Source organism: Podarcis erhardii, assembly GCF_964252035.2.
Source record: "Podarcis erhardii genome assembly, chromosome: 12".
In the NCBI taxonomy this organism is placed as follows: Eukaryota; Metazoa; Chordata; class Lepidosauria; order Squamata; family Lacertidae; genus Podarcis; species Podarcis erhardii.
Genome location: NC_138513.1, coordinates 17,432,043 through 17,446,135, shown reverse-complemented (window position 1 = coordinate 17,446,135; position 14,093 = coordinate 17,432,043). Strand labels below are relative to the sequence as shown.

The 14,093-nt window shown below is 40.4% G+C and overlaps 1 protein-coding gene across 10 annotated transcripts in view; it reads right to left on the bottom strand.

The window, feature by feature from the left end:
- ABI1 (abl interactor 1) overlaps positions 1 to 14,093 on the bottom strand; it is a 96,728-nt gene that overhangs the window by 18,335 nt on the left and 64,300 nt on the right. For 6 of the 10 annotated variants that reach the window (XM_081834431.1, XM_081834434.1, XM_081834437.1 and 3 more), the window contains exons 3-6: positions 11,924 to 12,100; positions 7,263 to 7,277; positions 6,495 to 6,595; positions 3,091 to 3,231 (exon numbers count right to left, since the gene is read on the bottom strand). In XM_081834431.1, coding sequence (XP_081690557.1) covers positions 3,091 to 3,231; positions 6,495 to 6,595; positions 7,263 to 7,277; positions 11,924 to 12,100 — 434 coding nt within the window. The remainder of the gene's footprint in view (positions 1 to 3,090; positions 3,232 to 6,494; positions 6,596 to 7,262; positions 7,278 to 11,923; positions 12,101 to 14,093) is intronic. The other 4 variants (XM_081834433.1, XM_081834439.1, XM_081834435.1 and 1 more) reach the window with 1 other exon arrangement.

The window sequence follows — 14,093 nt, the reverse complement described above, 5'->3', positions numbered from 1 at the left end:
TAAATAAGACAGTGTTTTAAGTGACTGCAGCCTCTCTCAAAATAGAACTATTGTCATTTTTCAAGCTCTGCAGCAAGTGCTGGGTTTATAAGCTTCCATTACACTGCTAAAAAAAATCAAATCAAATCACAGCCCGCTCATTACAATGACCATTGGTATGTCTTTAACCATTAATGCAGTGTAAGCCGCAGTGCTGAAAAGTCTAACCTCTATTCCACTACAGCCAGCAGCTGTGTTCTATTCTTCTCCAAAGTTTTATTGACACTCACAGGGAGCCAATTTGGAATAAGAAGGTGGTTCTGTTCATTCAGAAGAAACCTCTAATAAAAGTCTGGGAATGTAGACTGAAGAATGAGGGAAGAAATTTTGCATGCCATTTGTAGATAGTGGCCAAATTATATGTCCAGAAGAATCACATGGAATTTTACTACATCAAACTGCAGGTGTGAGAAGCTTGGCGTGTCTGAACCTTCCCCAATCAAACTATCATTATTTATTAGTAATTTATATTTAGTAATATGCAATTATTTGTATGTTTTAAACAGATTTTATATATGTCTATGGTTTTAATTCTATTCATGTTAAATTGCTTTTTAATGATTGGTTTCCCCCCTGTGTTTTTAACACTTCTTGTTTTTATCTATAAGCCGTTTTGAGTCCCATCAGGGAAAAAGGTAGAGTATAAAAAAATAAGAATTCAATAATTGACACACTGCTTCATGTCAGAATAGACTTCTAAGTGGTTCTGACCAGTTAAACAAACATTAAAATATGCATCAAAACACAGCAGCGATTAAAACAGGAGACTCAGGTCACAGGATGAAGGGAATGCCTGTGTACACAGGTGTGTCTTCAAAGACCGGCAGAATGCCAATACAGGTACAGATAGGGTCTCTCCTATTTCAGCAGAGAGTGCGTTCCAGTGCCAGCAGTGAAAATGCTGGCTTCTATGGCTGATAGCTATCAGCCACAAGTCAATAATTATCAGACTGTGTCAAGACTAAACGGGTTCCATTTGTTGATCTTAATGCCCTTACCAGGAAATGGATATTCCCTGCAGTGGAATCTGGGAAGGGGCTGTGCTAAAATCCACCAAGATGGACTGCTAGATTTCCAGAAGCAGAAGAAGAAGAAGAAGAGTTTGGATTTGATATCCCGCCTTTCACTCCCTTTAAGGAGTCTCAAAGCGGCTAACATTCTCCTTTCCCTTCCTCCCCCACAACAAACACTCTGTGAGGTGAGTGGGGCTGAGAGACAGAAGTGTGACTGGCCCAAGGTCACCCAGCAGCTGCATGTGGAGGAGCGGAGACGCGAACCCGGTTCCCCAGATTAGGAGACTACCGCTCTTAACCACTACACCACACTGTTGTTGTTTTTTATAACAATGAAATATTTAAGCATGTAATCTGCCTACCACACCCACACAAGTCTGAAGTGCGATTTCTCATATTTCAATTGACTACTAGTAACCACGAGACTATATAATTATCTGTTTCTGTGGTTGTCCTAGAATTAACACTTTCTCTACCTAGAAACAGCAAAACACATTAAACTCGTTGCTTCGCAGAAGAAGCTTGACAGAAATCTGGTATGTGCGAGCCATACACACTAACTTATTAAGTGTGATCTTACATTATACCGTTAATTTCAGAGTTATAAGTATGACAGCACAACCATTTTCTACTCCTTAAACCATCTATCATCAATAATTCTCCCTCTCAAAGTAAAAAAAAAGGGGGGGAGGGGGAGGAATGAAATTGCTATTTGTGCATTTGTTAAAATGGTTGGCAAATATGAGTTTTTATTTAGGAAACAGAGGAATGGAAACTTATAAAAACAAAAGGTCCTGAAGATCAAGCACTCGAAGAAGATTTGCTCTTGATCTTGTCTTTACCATTTTAGGGCATGTAGTGATGGTGGTTATTCAGCAGTGTTACATTTGTTTTACATTTTTACCCTGCCATCCTTACAGATGAGGCAACAGACATGTTCGTTCTAGGGCTGGGTGATATCTGGTTTTCAACATCAAAAGATATCACCAATTAAACATCACAATATCTCGATATATCACAGTACATATCTGAGGTGGCAGAAGGTCCCGCCATATCTCCCTGCAGTGGCAGAGGGCCTTGCTGCGCCACCCTGTGGCGGCAGAGGGTACACCACTCTTCCCTGCAGCAGAGGGCATTGACGAGGGCCTTAAAATGTAAGGAAGCAGTAGATTTAATAAAAATATAAAATAAACTTCCATATAATATATTTAATATATTTTCAGGTAATTTAAGAGAAGTTTAAGTGATTTACTAGTCATGTTGCATCTGCTTCCATACTCAGGGGTTTAAGTGGAATCTGTGCATGCATAAGCCCTACTGAGTTCAACTAAACTGACTTCTGCTTTCCTGGGAGCAAGCCTCATTGAATTCAGTCAACTCTTCCCCCTCCTTGCTGCAAGTCCTGCAAGACCTGTTCTCTGTCTAGCCCATTTATAACTGGTCCAGTAAGACAGGGCCCTGACTGACTCCAGCTGCAAAAGCTGCTTCTGCTGTTAAGGGATCATCAGAATATTGATTAGGGGCAGCATCAAGATTTAGTTTTGGAGATGTCCTATTTTAGCTGCTGTCTGGATTATGTCCTTGTATTTTCATTGTCAAAACCTTGTTAGGAATTATTATCAATAGTTTGCTACATAGCACATAGGAGGACGGGTGATATTGTTATCAACAGGTGGGGCAGGGGAAGGCTCAAGATTCCTTAGGCTCACAGAAACACTTCAATATTTATTTGGATCCTGGTGATAGTCAGGATATAAGTCCTGTTTCAGTTTTCTCCCAAGCAGCTGTTCCTTAATTGTGGGCCGGAAGAGACCACAAGTGAATTCTAAAAACCAGGCTCACATATCAATGAGTTCCACGGGCTGTGCTGGAACCACAACTGAATACCCTTTTGTTGCAAACAAAGCAAACTTTAGAAACAGGAAGTGCTTTGAACTAAAAAGTCTTTGTTCCGTATCTCTTATCCTCCAACGTCTTTTATCATGCTTGGTTGGGATCAAGTTTCAGAACAAGCCCCCTGCAGAGTCTTGAACTGTACCTGTGTGTTCTGGGCCTCTGGTTCAAGGATGCCGTTCTCCCAGGACTGTGCTGGCTTCCGAGCCTTGCAGGACTGGTCATGTAATCATTAGGGACTGTAGGCGGCTTAACAGGCTCCAAAGTCTTATAAGGTGTGTTCCGTCTGGCGAGATGAAACAAGACACAGAACAAAAGCGGGTGGGGAGAGAGAGAGGGAGGCTTATTAATTGACTAAGGAAACAAGTAGCTACAGCACAGTTCAATGTACATCACGTTAACAGTGTTTCTCAAGCTTGGGGGTCCCCCAGCTGTGGTTGGACTACAACTCCCATCATCCCTAGCTAGCAGGACCCATGGCCAACAAACTAAAGCTCAGTCTAGGTAAGACTAAAGCACTGTTAGTGGGAGTCTCCCTAGACCAGATAGCTGGGAGAGGCTGCTTAATGGAGTTACAGTCTCTTTGAAGGAGCAGGGATATGGCTTGGGGGAACTTCTGGCTCCTTTGCTGTCACTTGAGGCTCAGGTGACATAGAGTGCCTTCCATCGGCTTCGACTGGTGGCCTAGCCAAACCCCTATCTGGACAGGTATAGCCTAACGTCTGTTGCCTATGCTCCGGCAATCTCTACGTCTGATTATTGCAACGTTTTATTTGTGCCTACCCACATTTCTTACCCTTCAATGCAACTGAACCTAACTTTCCACCCCCAAGCAATTCATTGCCTTCAAAGGCATCACAGAATTCTCCCTTCCTAGCATTAGAGTTCAATAAAATAAAGAGTTCCTTCCAACCCTGTCGGCGCTAAACAGCACTTATTGGTATTTCCTTAGATTTATAACCCTCGCGCTCCTTTTTCGAGTTCCCAGCAACTGCTTGCTGCTCTGCGTAGGATTTATATACTCATCTAATCCTTTCTGGTGTCATCTACAGCACATAATGCCTTTAATACCAATGGCTAGTTTCTGTAAGGGATTGCCTTTTCTTAAACTTCCACCTACAACCTAAAGCAGGAAGTTTCTGCTCTGCTGGGTGTCCAACTTGGCAACTTCTACCTTTTTAAAAAAGAAAAAGCTACATGCTTCATTAAATAATTTGTTTAAAATTCTGTTAAAAATAGTTTCTCTACTTTATGAGTAATCTCGCTTCCTAGATTTTTTTTTTTTTTATCTAAGGAAAATTAAGCAAGCTCATGAATGAAAATTTCTCCTTTTTCTGTATTAAAAACCACTTCCACCCCAAATCAACAAGTCAGCTATGCATTGGAAAAACCATAGAGCCAGCTCTAAACCACAGGTGACTGTTAGATATTAAATATATTTGGATACTACTGTTCAATAATTCAGGTTGTTGTTGTTGTTTATATGCCACCAATCTGACTGAGTTGCCCCAACCACTCTGGATGACTACCAGCAAATTATAAAACCACAGTAAGACATCAAACATTAAAAACTTCCCCATACAGTGCTACCTTCAGATGTCTTCTAAAAGTCAGATAGCTGCTTATTTCCTTGACATCTGATGGGAGGGCATTCCACAGGGCAGGTGCCACTACTAAGAAGGCCCTCTGCCTGGTTCCCTGTAGCTCCACTTCTCGCAGTGAGAAAACCACCAGAAGGCCCTCAGAGCTGGATCTCAGTGTCCGGGCTGAACGATGGGGGTGGAGATGCTCCTTCAGGTATACAGGACTGAAGCCATTTAGGACTTTTAAGGTCAGCACCAACACTGTTAAACTACTACTGATTCCATGCCAGGTTACTGGAGCATAAATTCTCTAGTCTGGCTTTCCATGTTTCCCAAAGATGGTGGCATTGTGCATTATTCTAACAACATTCTATACTCCTAGCAATAAACCTATGCCTCCTCCACACGCATACACCTCATTCCAAAGCTGGAGTGTTGCTCATTTTTCCAGGTTCAACATTTGACTTCTACTCAAGTCAGTCTTCCTCAGACTTTTTGAATCTGAATCCTTTACCTTCTGTATTTTAAAATTTTTATATATGGATGTTTTATGATAACCTATATTTGTAACACCTAGTAAAAGGTTTGGCAAATAAGTTTTTGTGTTTTCCCCCCCTTAAAAATAGCTCAAAAACTTCCATTTTTTGGGAGATTTTGCAAAAAAAATCTCATCAACTTTGCCCAAGAAAGAAAGAAAGAAAAAAGGGAGCTCAACAACGTTTGTGTCTGGATTTTCATTTTTTAAAATATGGCAACCCTATCCAAGAGAGGGCTTTCAAGCAGACGCTGCTAATCTCCTTGAAGTTTATTTCTTAGTGTGTCTGAGAAATTACAGCACATCCCCACACCATTCCCTAGGGGTTTTTACTTTCCCAGAGCACCCCAACCTATAGTTTGAAGACCTAGGAATGAATGGTCTAAGACTGTACCAATATAGCAACTTATATTGTAAAAAAAAAAAAAAAAGGATGCTCTGGTATGTTATAGACCTTATTCTGGCCCTTGCAGTAGAATGTGCTTGCTTGTAACAGGACTTCAGTTTCTCACCCTCTTCCCACAGCCTCAAGGCTATTACAGATCTTAGCAGGGCTCTGGAGGAGCCAGTCCTGTAAACAGAAAATACCCACCAGGCAAAAACAGATGGACTGATATAATGCCGATGTACCAATTCAATCCACTTAAGGTGTCAGACTGCATAAACAGAACATATTTCAGAGTGGGTGTTCTGTTCACGCATTGGAAACTTAATTTTTTTTTTTTTAAATCCTCTTTGGCTGTAACAGGAATGAAACAGCAGTCATCCCTGCCACCCTGGGCCAGCTCTACTATGAGGCAAAGTGAGGCAGCTGCCTTAGGCAGCAGGTGCTGGGAGCAGAGGTGGTAGCAACATGCTGGAGTTACATGCACTCTCTAAACTAGCCTTCTGCACTCCTGTAAAATACCAGAGCTGAAGTAAGACCAGATACTGAAGTCTGCTAAGCTTCTGTATGTGCAACTGGGTGGGTGGGTGTGCCATTCCCCCCCCCCCTTCGCCTCAGACAAATATCATTCACTGGCCCCAGCCTCCCTGCCCAGGTTGCAATCCTAAAGGTCACGTGCTAAGGAGATGGCTGTATTGAAACCTGTTGAACCTACTATAAGAAAATGCGCTTTTCGGACTGAGTCAGTTATTCAGTGTAGGTGGTAGTCGCATGGAATGATTCTCAGTCCAAAATATTAAAGGTGATATCCAATTAAATCATACCAGTGTAATCAGGGAAACTTCTGAGTGCATTGATTCCATGGGTCTACTCTGAACATGATTTCAGTTGGATACCACTGTGGTATTTTTATAACAGAATTGCAACTGCACAAGTTAAACAAACACTAGGAGACAGAGACCTCAAATGCTAGAAAACTGTTGACCCAAGCAATTAAAACTATGTTCTTTGTCAACCGAAAAGGAGAATGAAAGTCTTATTCTTACCCCAGAGTTCCCCGGCCCGACATAGGAGGACTTGGTGGTTTTTGTGTAGGCGGATTTGTTCTTGACAGAGTGCCAGTTCTCGCAGGCTGGTTATTTCCATGCTGAAAACCAGAATAATGCTTTAATTTCTTTGGACAGAAATAGCCCCAACTGTTATGTCGATGCAATGCTTGAATACACTAATATATGAAGTGAAGATTCCCAGACAGCTTTTAAACCACAGCTTCTTTTGCTGCATACAGGATTAAACACAAGGAGAGAAATCCATGCCTAAGCTTTTTAATTCTAAGCCCCCCCCCACTCCTTTTGCACATTTGCACCCACAGTGAATGAAACCTAAGCTGCGCTAAGCATAAATAACGGCTCATGAACCAAATCTCATTTTAGTGAACATGTCAGATCCACTGAATTTATTTTGTATTCAAGATTTACATAGGCATGCAAGTGTTTCTGAGAAGCCTGATCTAAGGTGTAAGTCAATAAGAGATAAGCATCTACCTAATCAAAGCAAAGCACTATGTATGTTAGAGAAAAATTAAATTGTTATCTATGGATAAAATGCACTTTGTCAATATATCAGTGATATATTAACTGTCAGTTGGAGCTGAGGTTCAGCACATGTAAACAACCTATGAGGTTGGGGGAAGAGAAGAGAGGAATATAGGAGAGAAAGAGAAGAGGAAAAGGGACTAGCTTTCAGGTGTAACGGCTCAGCAGCCTCTATTGTCATGGGACATTGTGGGTCAAATGAGAAATAACTCTTCTTACCTTGGCTTTTAGCCACTTACGTTGGCAAAAAGAAAAGGAGGAAGAAAAGTAGAAATTAATGGCAACATCTCTTACTGTTCACATGGCAGGTTTAAGTCATAATGGCACAATTATTGGCAGCATTTGTTTTCTTCACTGTAATCTACAACTGCAGGCCAGGTCAGAGAATAGCTTTCGTTTGCCACCATTGAGAAAGCAGACCAAGTTTCCACAAAAGGAGGAAGTTTTGTCCATTTTAATTCAGCATTTTTTAAATTTAATGAAATTTCCATCCCTCTAGCAATTGCGAAACGCTGTCCAGGTTGACACTAAAAACCATTCAATACATTTAGAACAGCCTCAAAACACCTGAAGCAGGTGAAGGCAGATGGGGCTGGTGAATAATGCCCACCCCACCCCAAAAGACCAATATTTTGGTCCATGCCTGTTGGTGCCTTAAAAAAATGGAACCCTAGCCTGTGAAGGTGGATTACATGAGATCACATACAAAAGAGAGAAAAATTGATCTTCCCATCCCGCACATAGCCAGCACACACAAAGATTAATTCTTCCACATAAAGCAATATGAAGTTGTGAATTTCCTGCATTGGCAATGGGGTGGACCAGATGATGTTTTAGGTCTCTTCCATCTCTTTTGATTCCCTTCAAGAAAGACAAATGGACTGCAAGTTATATATACCCAGGGAAATGGTAGTTATTCTGGTTGCATCACTGCCAGCATCCATTCACACAAAGAGATAATCAGCAGCTCTCTGCTAGCCTAGTTCACAGCAACCTCTCTGCATGCAGTTATGTACATTAATATGCAACAAGCTTGAGGATGTGGATTTTTTGGGGGTCAGAATTTCCAAATGCATATAGTGCAACTGGTCTGCATCATATACTTGTTGCAGCTGCATGCACACAAGACTATCCACACCAGCACTCTCTCTTCTGGCTGGTAGTAGTTCTGAAGCTCAGGCAGAGGTCTTGGCTGGGCCAGTCGTTGCACAACATTTAACTAGAAATTCTAAGGGTCAGGCCTGTGACTTTCTACCTGAAAAGCATGTTCTTTGCACCACTGAGTTATGGCTCCACCTTCATACCGTCTGCCGCTTTCACAATATGCTTTGCACACCCAACATTGCATTTTTGACCTTTTGCTTCTGATGCTAGAGCCTTGGGGGGAATAAAGCCCAGCTAGGAGAAATGGGACGGCGAAAAAGAAAGCGAATGTCAGCACAGCCGAAGAGTCAGATCAGATATGAATTCACCGGGTAGCTGTGGTCAAGTAATTTCTTAGTCACACGTTACCCCTCTGTAAAATGAAAATTATTTATGACCTATCTCAGATGGAGGCTAGGAAGATGCATTAGGGCTGTGCAGCATTTTGGATTCCCAGGACAGAGAGAACATGAAAAGAGGAGTATAAAAAGATATACTGTATTACTCCGTGTTAAGACCATGTTTTTTTATTATAAAAAATGTTGAAATTGGGGGTCATCTTGTACATGGATAGTGCAGAGAGGGGAACGGGTGACTGGTGGCAGCCGTGAGCAGGAGATTGTCAGTGGCGACTGGGTGAGTGATTGGTGGCTGCGGAAAGGCCTGCTGGTGATTGACTGATTGGCTGCTGCTGTGGCAGTGATTGGCAGCGGTGGTCAGGCAGGCGAGCCAAAAAAAGCTGAACAACCCTGGGCAATCTCCCATTTCCTTAATCTGGGGTCTGAAAAAATAGGGGTAGTCTTATTCACATGGGCGTGTTATACACAGAAAAATACAGTATGTGGTGTGGAGAAAAAAACTTCCATCTTCCTCTTCCTCTCATATGACTAGAATCTAGGGTAATCTAATGAAGCTGATTGGTGGGAGATTCAGAACTGGCAAACAGAAGTACTATTTCAATCAGGGCACAGTTAGCCTACGGAATTTGATTCCACAAATTGTAGCGATGGCCACTAGCTTAGAGAGCTTTAGTGATGCTTGCCCAGCATGGTGCACTGGTCTTATTTAGCTGCTCACCAGGTCTTACAAAGTACCTTTGAACACAGAGTTTGATTTCTAGCAGGTTGTCTGATATTATTGTGACTCTAGGTGCCTGACAGGTTGATTTGTGGAGGGTGGAAGGGGAAAGGATAGGGGACAAAGTTCCCCGCATCTGATCTCAGGCCAAGTGTAGGGCTTTTTTCTGTCTAAGTGGATTTAGTGTAAGTATATTACACTTTAGTGTAAGTAAGTATTATCGCAAAAAGCAATCTTCTATTCAGGCAATGTGTGCTTTAAAAAATTAGGATTAATATTAAAAAAGGCACACAGCTTTGTACATATTTGCATAAATATATCTCATGAAAGAGAACCCGAGGGAAATTCTTTAATCACAAACTAGTGCTGGATTGCAATGCCAGATTAAAGAAATCTCTTGTCTGCACAGGTAGGCAAGTTTTCCATAAGATGTGCAGTGTGTTTGCAATAAAATAATTTAAGGAGTTGTTTTCCCAGTGGGTGACATCCAATTTCTACAAGGAAGTGCTTTCTGCATAGGAAGTTGGTTCCTTCTAACGGTGCCTGGAAAATTAAGCTGTCTACTTTCCCCAAGTCCTCAAAGTCCTTAAAATGGTAACTCAACAGCATCCCTTCCAATATGATCCTGTCTGAGTATTAAAATTTGCAAGGGGGAGGGGGCTTTTTTTCATTTTTCCACAGGTGAGGAAGCTGCATTGTGTGGTGACCCAAGACATGTCTTTCCTTGACTACTGCCCTAGCTATTGAGCTCCTGAAACACAACTGGAATAGTCTCTGTTCATCTTATACACCAATTAAATACATTCATCCTCTCCCTGGGAAGAATGATAGATATTCTGTTGTATGTAATTCTTAATTACTGTTACAGCTTTCTTGATTGCTGTTACCCACCCTGGGCTCATGAAAGTGATGAAGGGTCAGATATAAAGTAAGGCAATACATAAATAACAAATCCTTAAAGCATTCCATAAAAAGATAGCCCAGTATTACTCCTATATTGCAGATCAGGGACCTGGAGGCGAGAAGGAGTAGCTTGCAGAAAACCACCCTATGAGTTCATGGCAGGAGGTGAGATTTGGACTAAGAAGCTTCCAGATCAAGCTGAGTTCACTTTACTTCTCAATATGTGCTAGTAGTGTGATTGTGTTATCATCACCATCACACACACACACACACACACACACACACAGCCATACCAATTTTTATATTTGGCAGACAAACAATGAGCTCCTGAAACATTTCCAAATTCCAAAATTTGGTATGGGCTGGCTTGCAAAATCATCAGATCAGGAATCAAAGCAGCAGCAACAAGAGAAACTGGTGTAAAGAATATGCTCCATTATTAAGAACAAATTTTGTGGACACAGAAAATGGAAAACAGTAAGGAAGGCAGGGAGGATTTTTACACTATGGTGTGTCATGAAAGGAGTGACAGAGTTGTCTCCACTTTGAAGCCCACTACTGGAAAACTGTGGAACTGAGTTCTGATCACCCTTTCACAAGACTCACAATAATATACATACAGTGACCTTTATAAAGAGCCAAAACCTTTCCTGCAAAACAGAAAGTAGCACTGTTCCAACATTTCTTCTTTTTCTTACAAATGAAAGGCATGTCAAGAACACTAGAGGAAGAGAACTGGTTATGTTGTCAGTTCTCTTCAATTTAAATTTAAACACACAGGGCTTTCCTTTTGCGGTCACTCCTAAATACAATTGCACAACTGCTTGCTTTCAACACACCTTTGAGAGGATTTAAGAGGCATTTAAGTGCATTCAAGGAAAACGTACTTCATAAATTGCTTTCGCGAGGGAAAGGAGCAGCTCCATCGAAGTCTGCCTGCTTCCCTGTTTCCCTCCTCCATTTTTGCATCACTGCATCTGTTCTCAGCTTGCCAGAGCTTTTAACAAACAGATGCTAAACACATAGCACTATCACAAACAATCACAGCTTCAAAATGCAGTGGTAGTAACATTTGGCTGGCACAGCACAGATGTGACTGAAAGGACTGTCTTTATTTTAGAGAAAAGATCTAATGATATATTCTTCCAGGAAGGACCAAAACAGGAGAAAGCAACTGATATTCTCAGAACTCAAATGAAGACTAGCATTCTGGCTGAAAATACAATTGGATTAATAAATTTCTTTATACCCTTGTGATATGCAGACCTTCTTGTTCAGATGTAATGAGATGCAGCAAATCTCAAGTCCTCCCAATCCACTTCACCTCAGTCAGTTGGAGGAGTTTGCAAACCCTTTCTGTTGCTTTGGTCTACCCTTAGTTAAGTGATATGCCCTAACTGGGGAAAACTGCAGTTAGCCCCTAAAAAGCCAACTGTAAAGAACAGTTTAACTATGTCTGCTCCCACTAAACATAGTTAAAATTAACCACAGTTTAAGGTTCACACAACACTAAACTGTGGTTAACTGGAACTGGAAGTGGAAGCTGTGCCAATTTCCTCCTTATGATCAATGAAACAGGAGGAAAGGGAAGACTGTTTCCTAGTTTTATTGCAGTACTGTATCAACAGAATGGTGTACTACCAAACAGATGCAGTAACTACTTAAGAGCTATTTTAGAAAATCTAAAATAGCAACTTAAAATATCATTTGGTACCCCAAATACTTGAGGAGGGCAGGGAAAAGAACTAAATTCTTACCTTTACACCATGACCCACGTCATCCAGCACTGTGTAGTCTATAGGTTTTCGAATATACCTTACAGGACGCTCCATGTTTGCTGGCGCAATGATTTTGTGTGTTCTGGATGTATTCTTATTGGTTGTCAAAATGCCGATCTCTCTACGGGCCACCTTCTCTTTATGTATGTCCACCGTCTACAAAGAGGAAAAGTCAGAAATTCACGCCTGTGACATAAAACTTAGCCAAAAAAATTTCCCCACTCATCATCATTTATTTTATTAAAAATGTAAAGCCAATATAAATGGTAATATTTGCAATCTTGATGACTAGCAAATTTTATTTCTACATTTACAAGATTCTTCTATATGCTCTGGAAAGTTGCTTGCAATGTTTTTGGACACCTCTGATCATAACCAAATTCTGCTTGATGGTTCCTGAGATCAAGCAATGGGTTTTCATCCTTCATTTCTTTACACCCTGTTTGATCTGAGACTTCAACCATTCAGAGCTTTTCTGCATTCAGTTGGTAAAATCTGGGTTGATCCCAATGGACAGAGTAGGTTCCAAATATAATATTTATTTTTTTTAAATATTTTTATTAGTTTTACAGAATAATAAAGAACAAAGAATAAAATACAAAAATTTCATAAATCATATTTCTTTTACAGAATCTTTTGGACTTCCCCACATCTTCCCGAATCTGCATTATTTATATTACCAACTTCAGCATTTTGTTATCTTATTTCATCGCTTATTGTATCTTTCATTTTGTCATATTACCCATTTCAATATATTTGTAACCCAATATAATACAAAGTCTTCAGCTATTTATTATCTTATTTCATTACTTATTATATCTTTCAGTTCATTATTGTATCTTTCAATTCATTACTTATTGTATCTTTCAATTTCATGTTACCAAAGTCAAAGTTATTGTAACCATGCTCTTATATATTGTAATTAAAACATAATGCAATAAAGATTTTTCTTAATTTCACCTCTCTTTTCTTGTGCCTTAATTTTCATTTCACCTAATTACCATTGCTGGGGCTAATATTTCCTAAAAAGTGCATTTTCTTAACATTCATATAGCTTATAATATTTTTGTAAATAGTCCTTAAATTTTTTCCAGTCCTCTTCCATTTTTTCTTCTCCCAAGTCTCAGATTCTGCCGGTCATTTCCGCCAGTTCCATATAGTCCATCAACTGCGTCTGCCATTCCTCCAGTGTGGGTAAATCTTGTGTCTTCCAACACTTTGCGATGAGAATTCTTGCTGCTGTTGTAGCATACATAAAAAAGGTTCTATCCTTCTTTAACACATTCTGGTCTACAATGCCCAGAAGGAAGGCCTCCGGTTTCTTAGGCAAGGTATATCTGAATACCTTTTTTAACTCATTATAGATCATTTCCCAAAAGGCCTTCACTTTCGGACATGTCCACCAGAGATGAAAGAACGTCCCTTCCGCCTCTTTACACTTCCAGCATTTATTATCAGACAGGTGATATATCTTAGCAAGCTTGACTGGGGTAATGTACCACCGGTATATCATTTTCATAATATTTTCTTTCAGGGCACTACATGCCGTGAATTTCAATCCGGTGGTCCATAACCTTTCCCAGTCCTCAAACATAATGTTATGTCCAATATCCTGTGCCCACTTTATCATGGCGGATTTGACTGTCTCATCCTGTGTATTCCATTTAAGCAGCAAGTTATACATTCTTGATAGTAATTTGTCTTTAGGTTCTAACAATTCTGTCTCTAATTTCGATTTTTCCACCTGAAACCCAACCTTTTTATCTGTTTTGAAAATTTCCCAAATTTGAGCATAATGCAACCAATCTCGCACCTTGCTTTTTACACTTTCAAAACTCTGCAGCTTCCAATTGTCACCATCTTTTTCAATTAATTCCCAATATTTTGGCCAGTAGGCCTCCATGTTAAGTCTCTTACGTGCCTTGGCCGGTTCCAAATATAATAGAGTAAAGGAAATAAACTGGATGTAGAATGGTGAGCAGTCATAAGATGTACTATTGTTCTAAAAATCAGTTGCTGAAATGGTCACGTAATTGCAAGGAAGCTAGTATTTCCATGCTCAGATATCATTTCCCCCCACGCTGCCTTGCAATTACATGATTATATAGTACAGTTACACTTAATATTTACAGCATCGTACCTTTCAGCT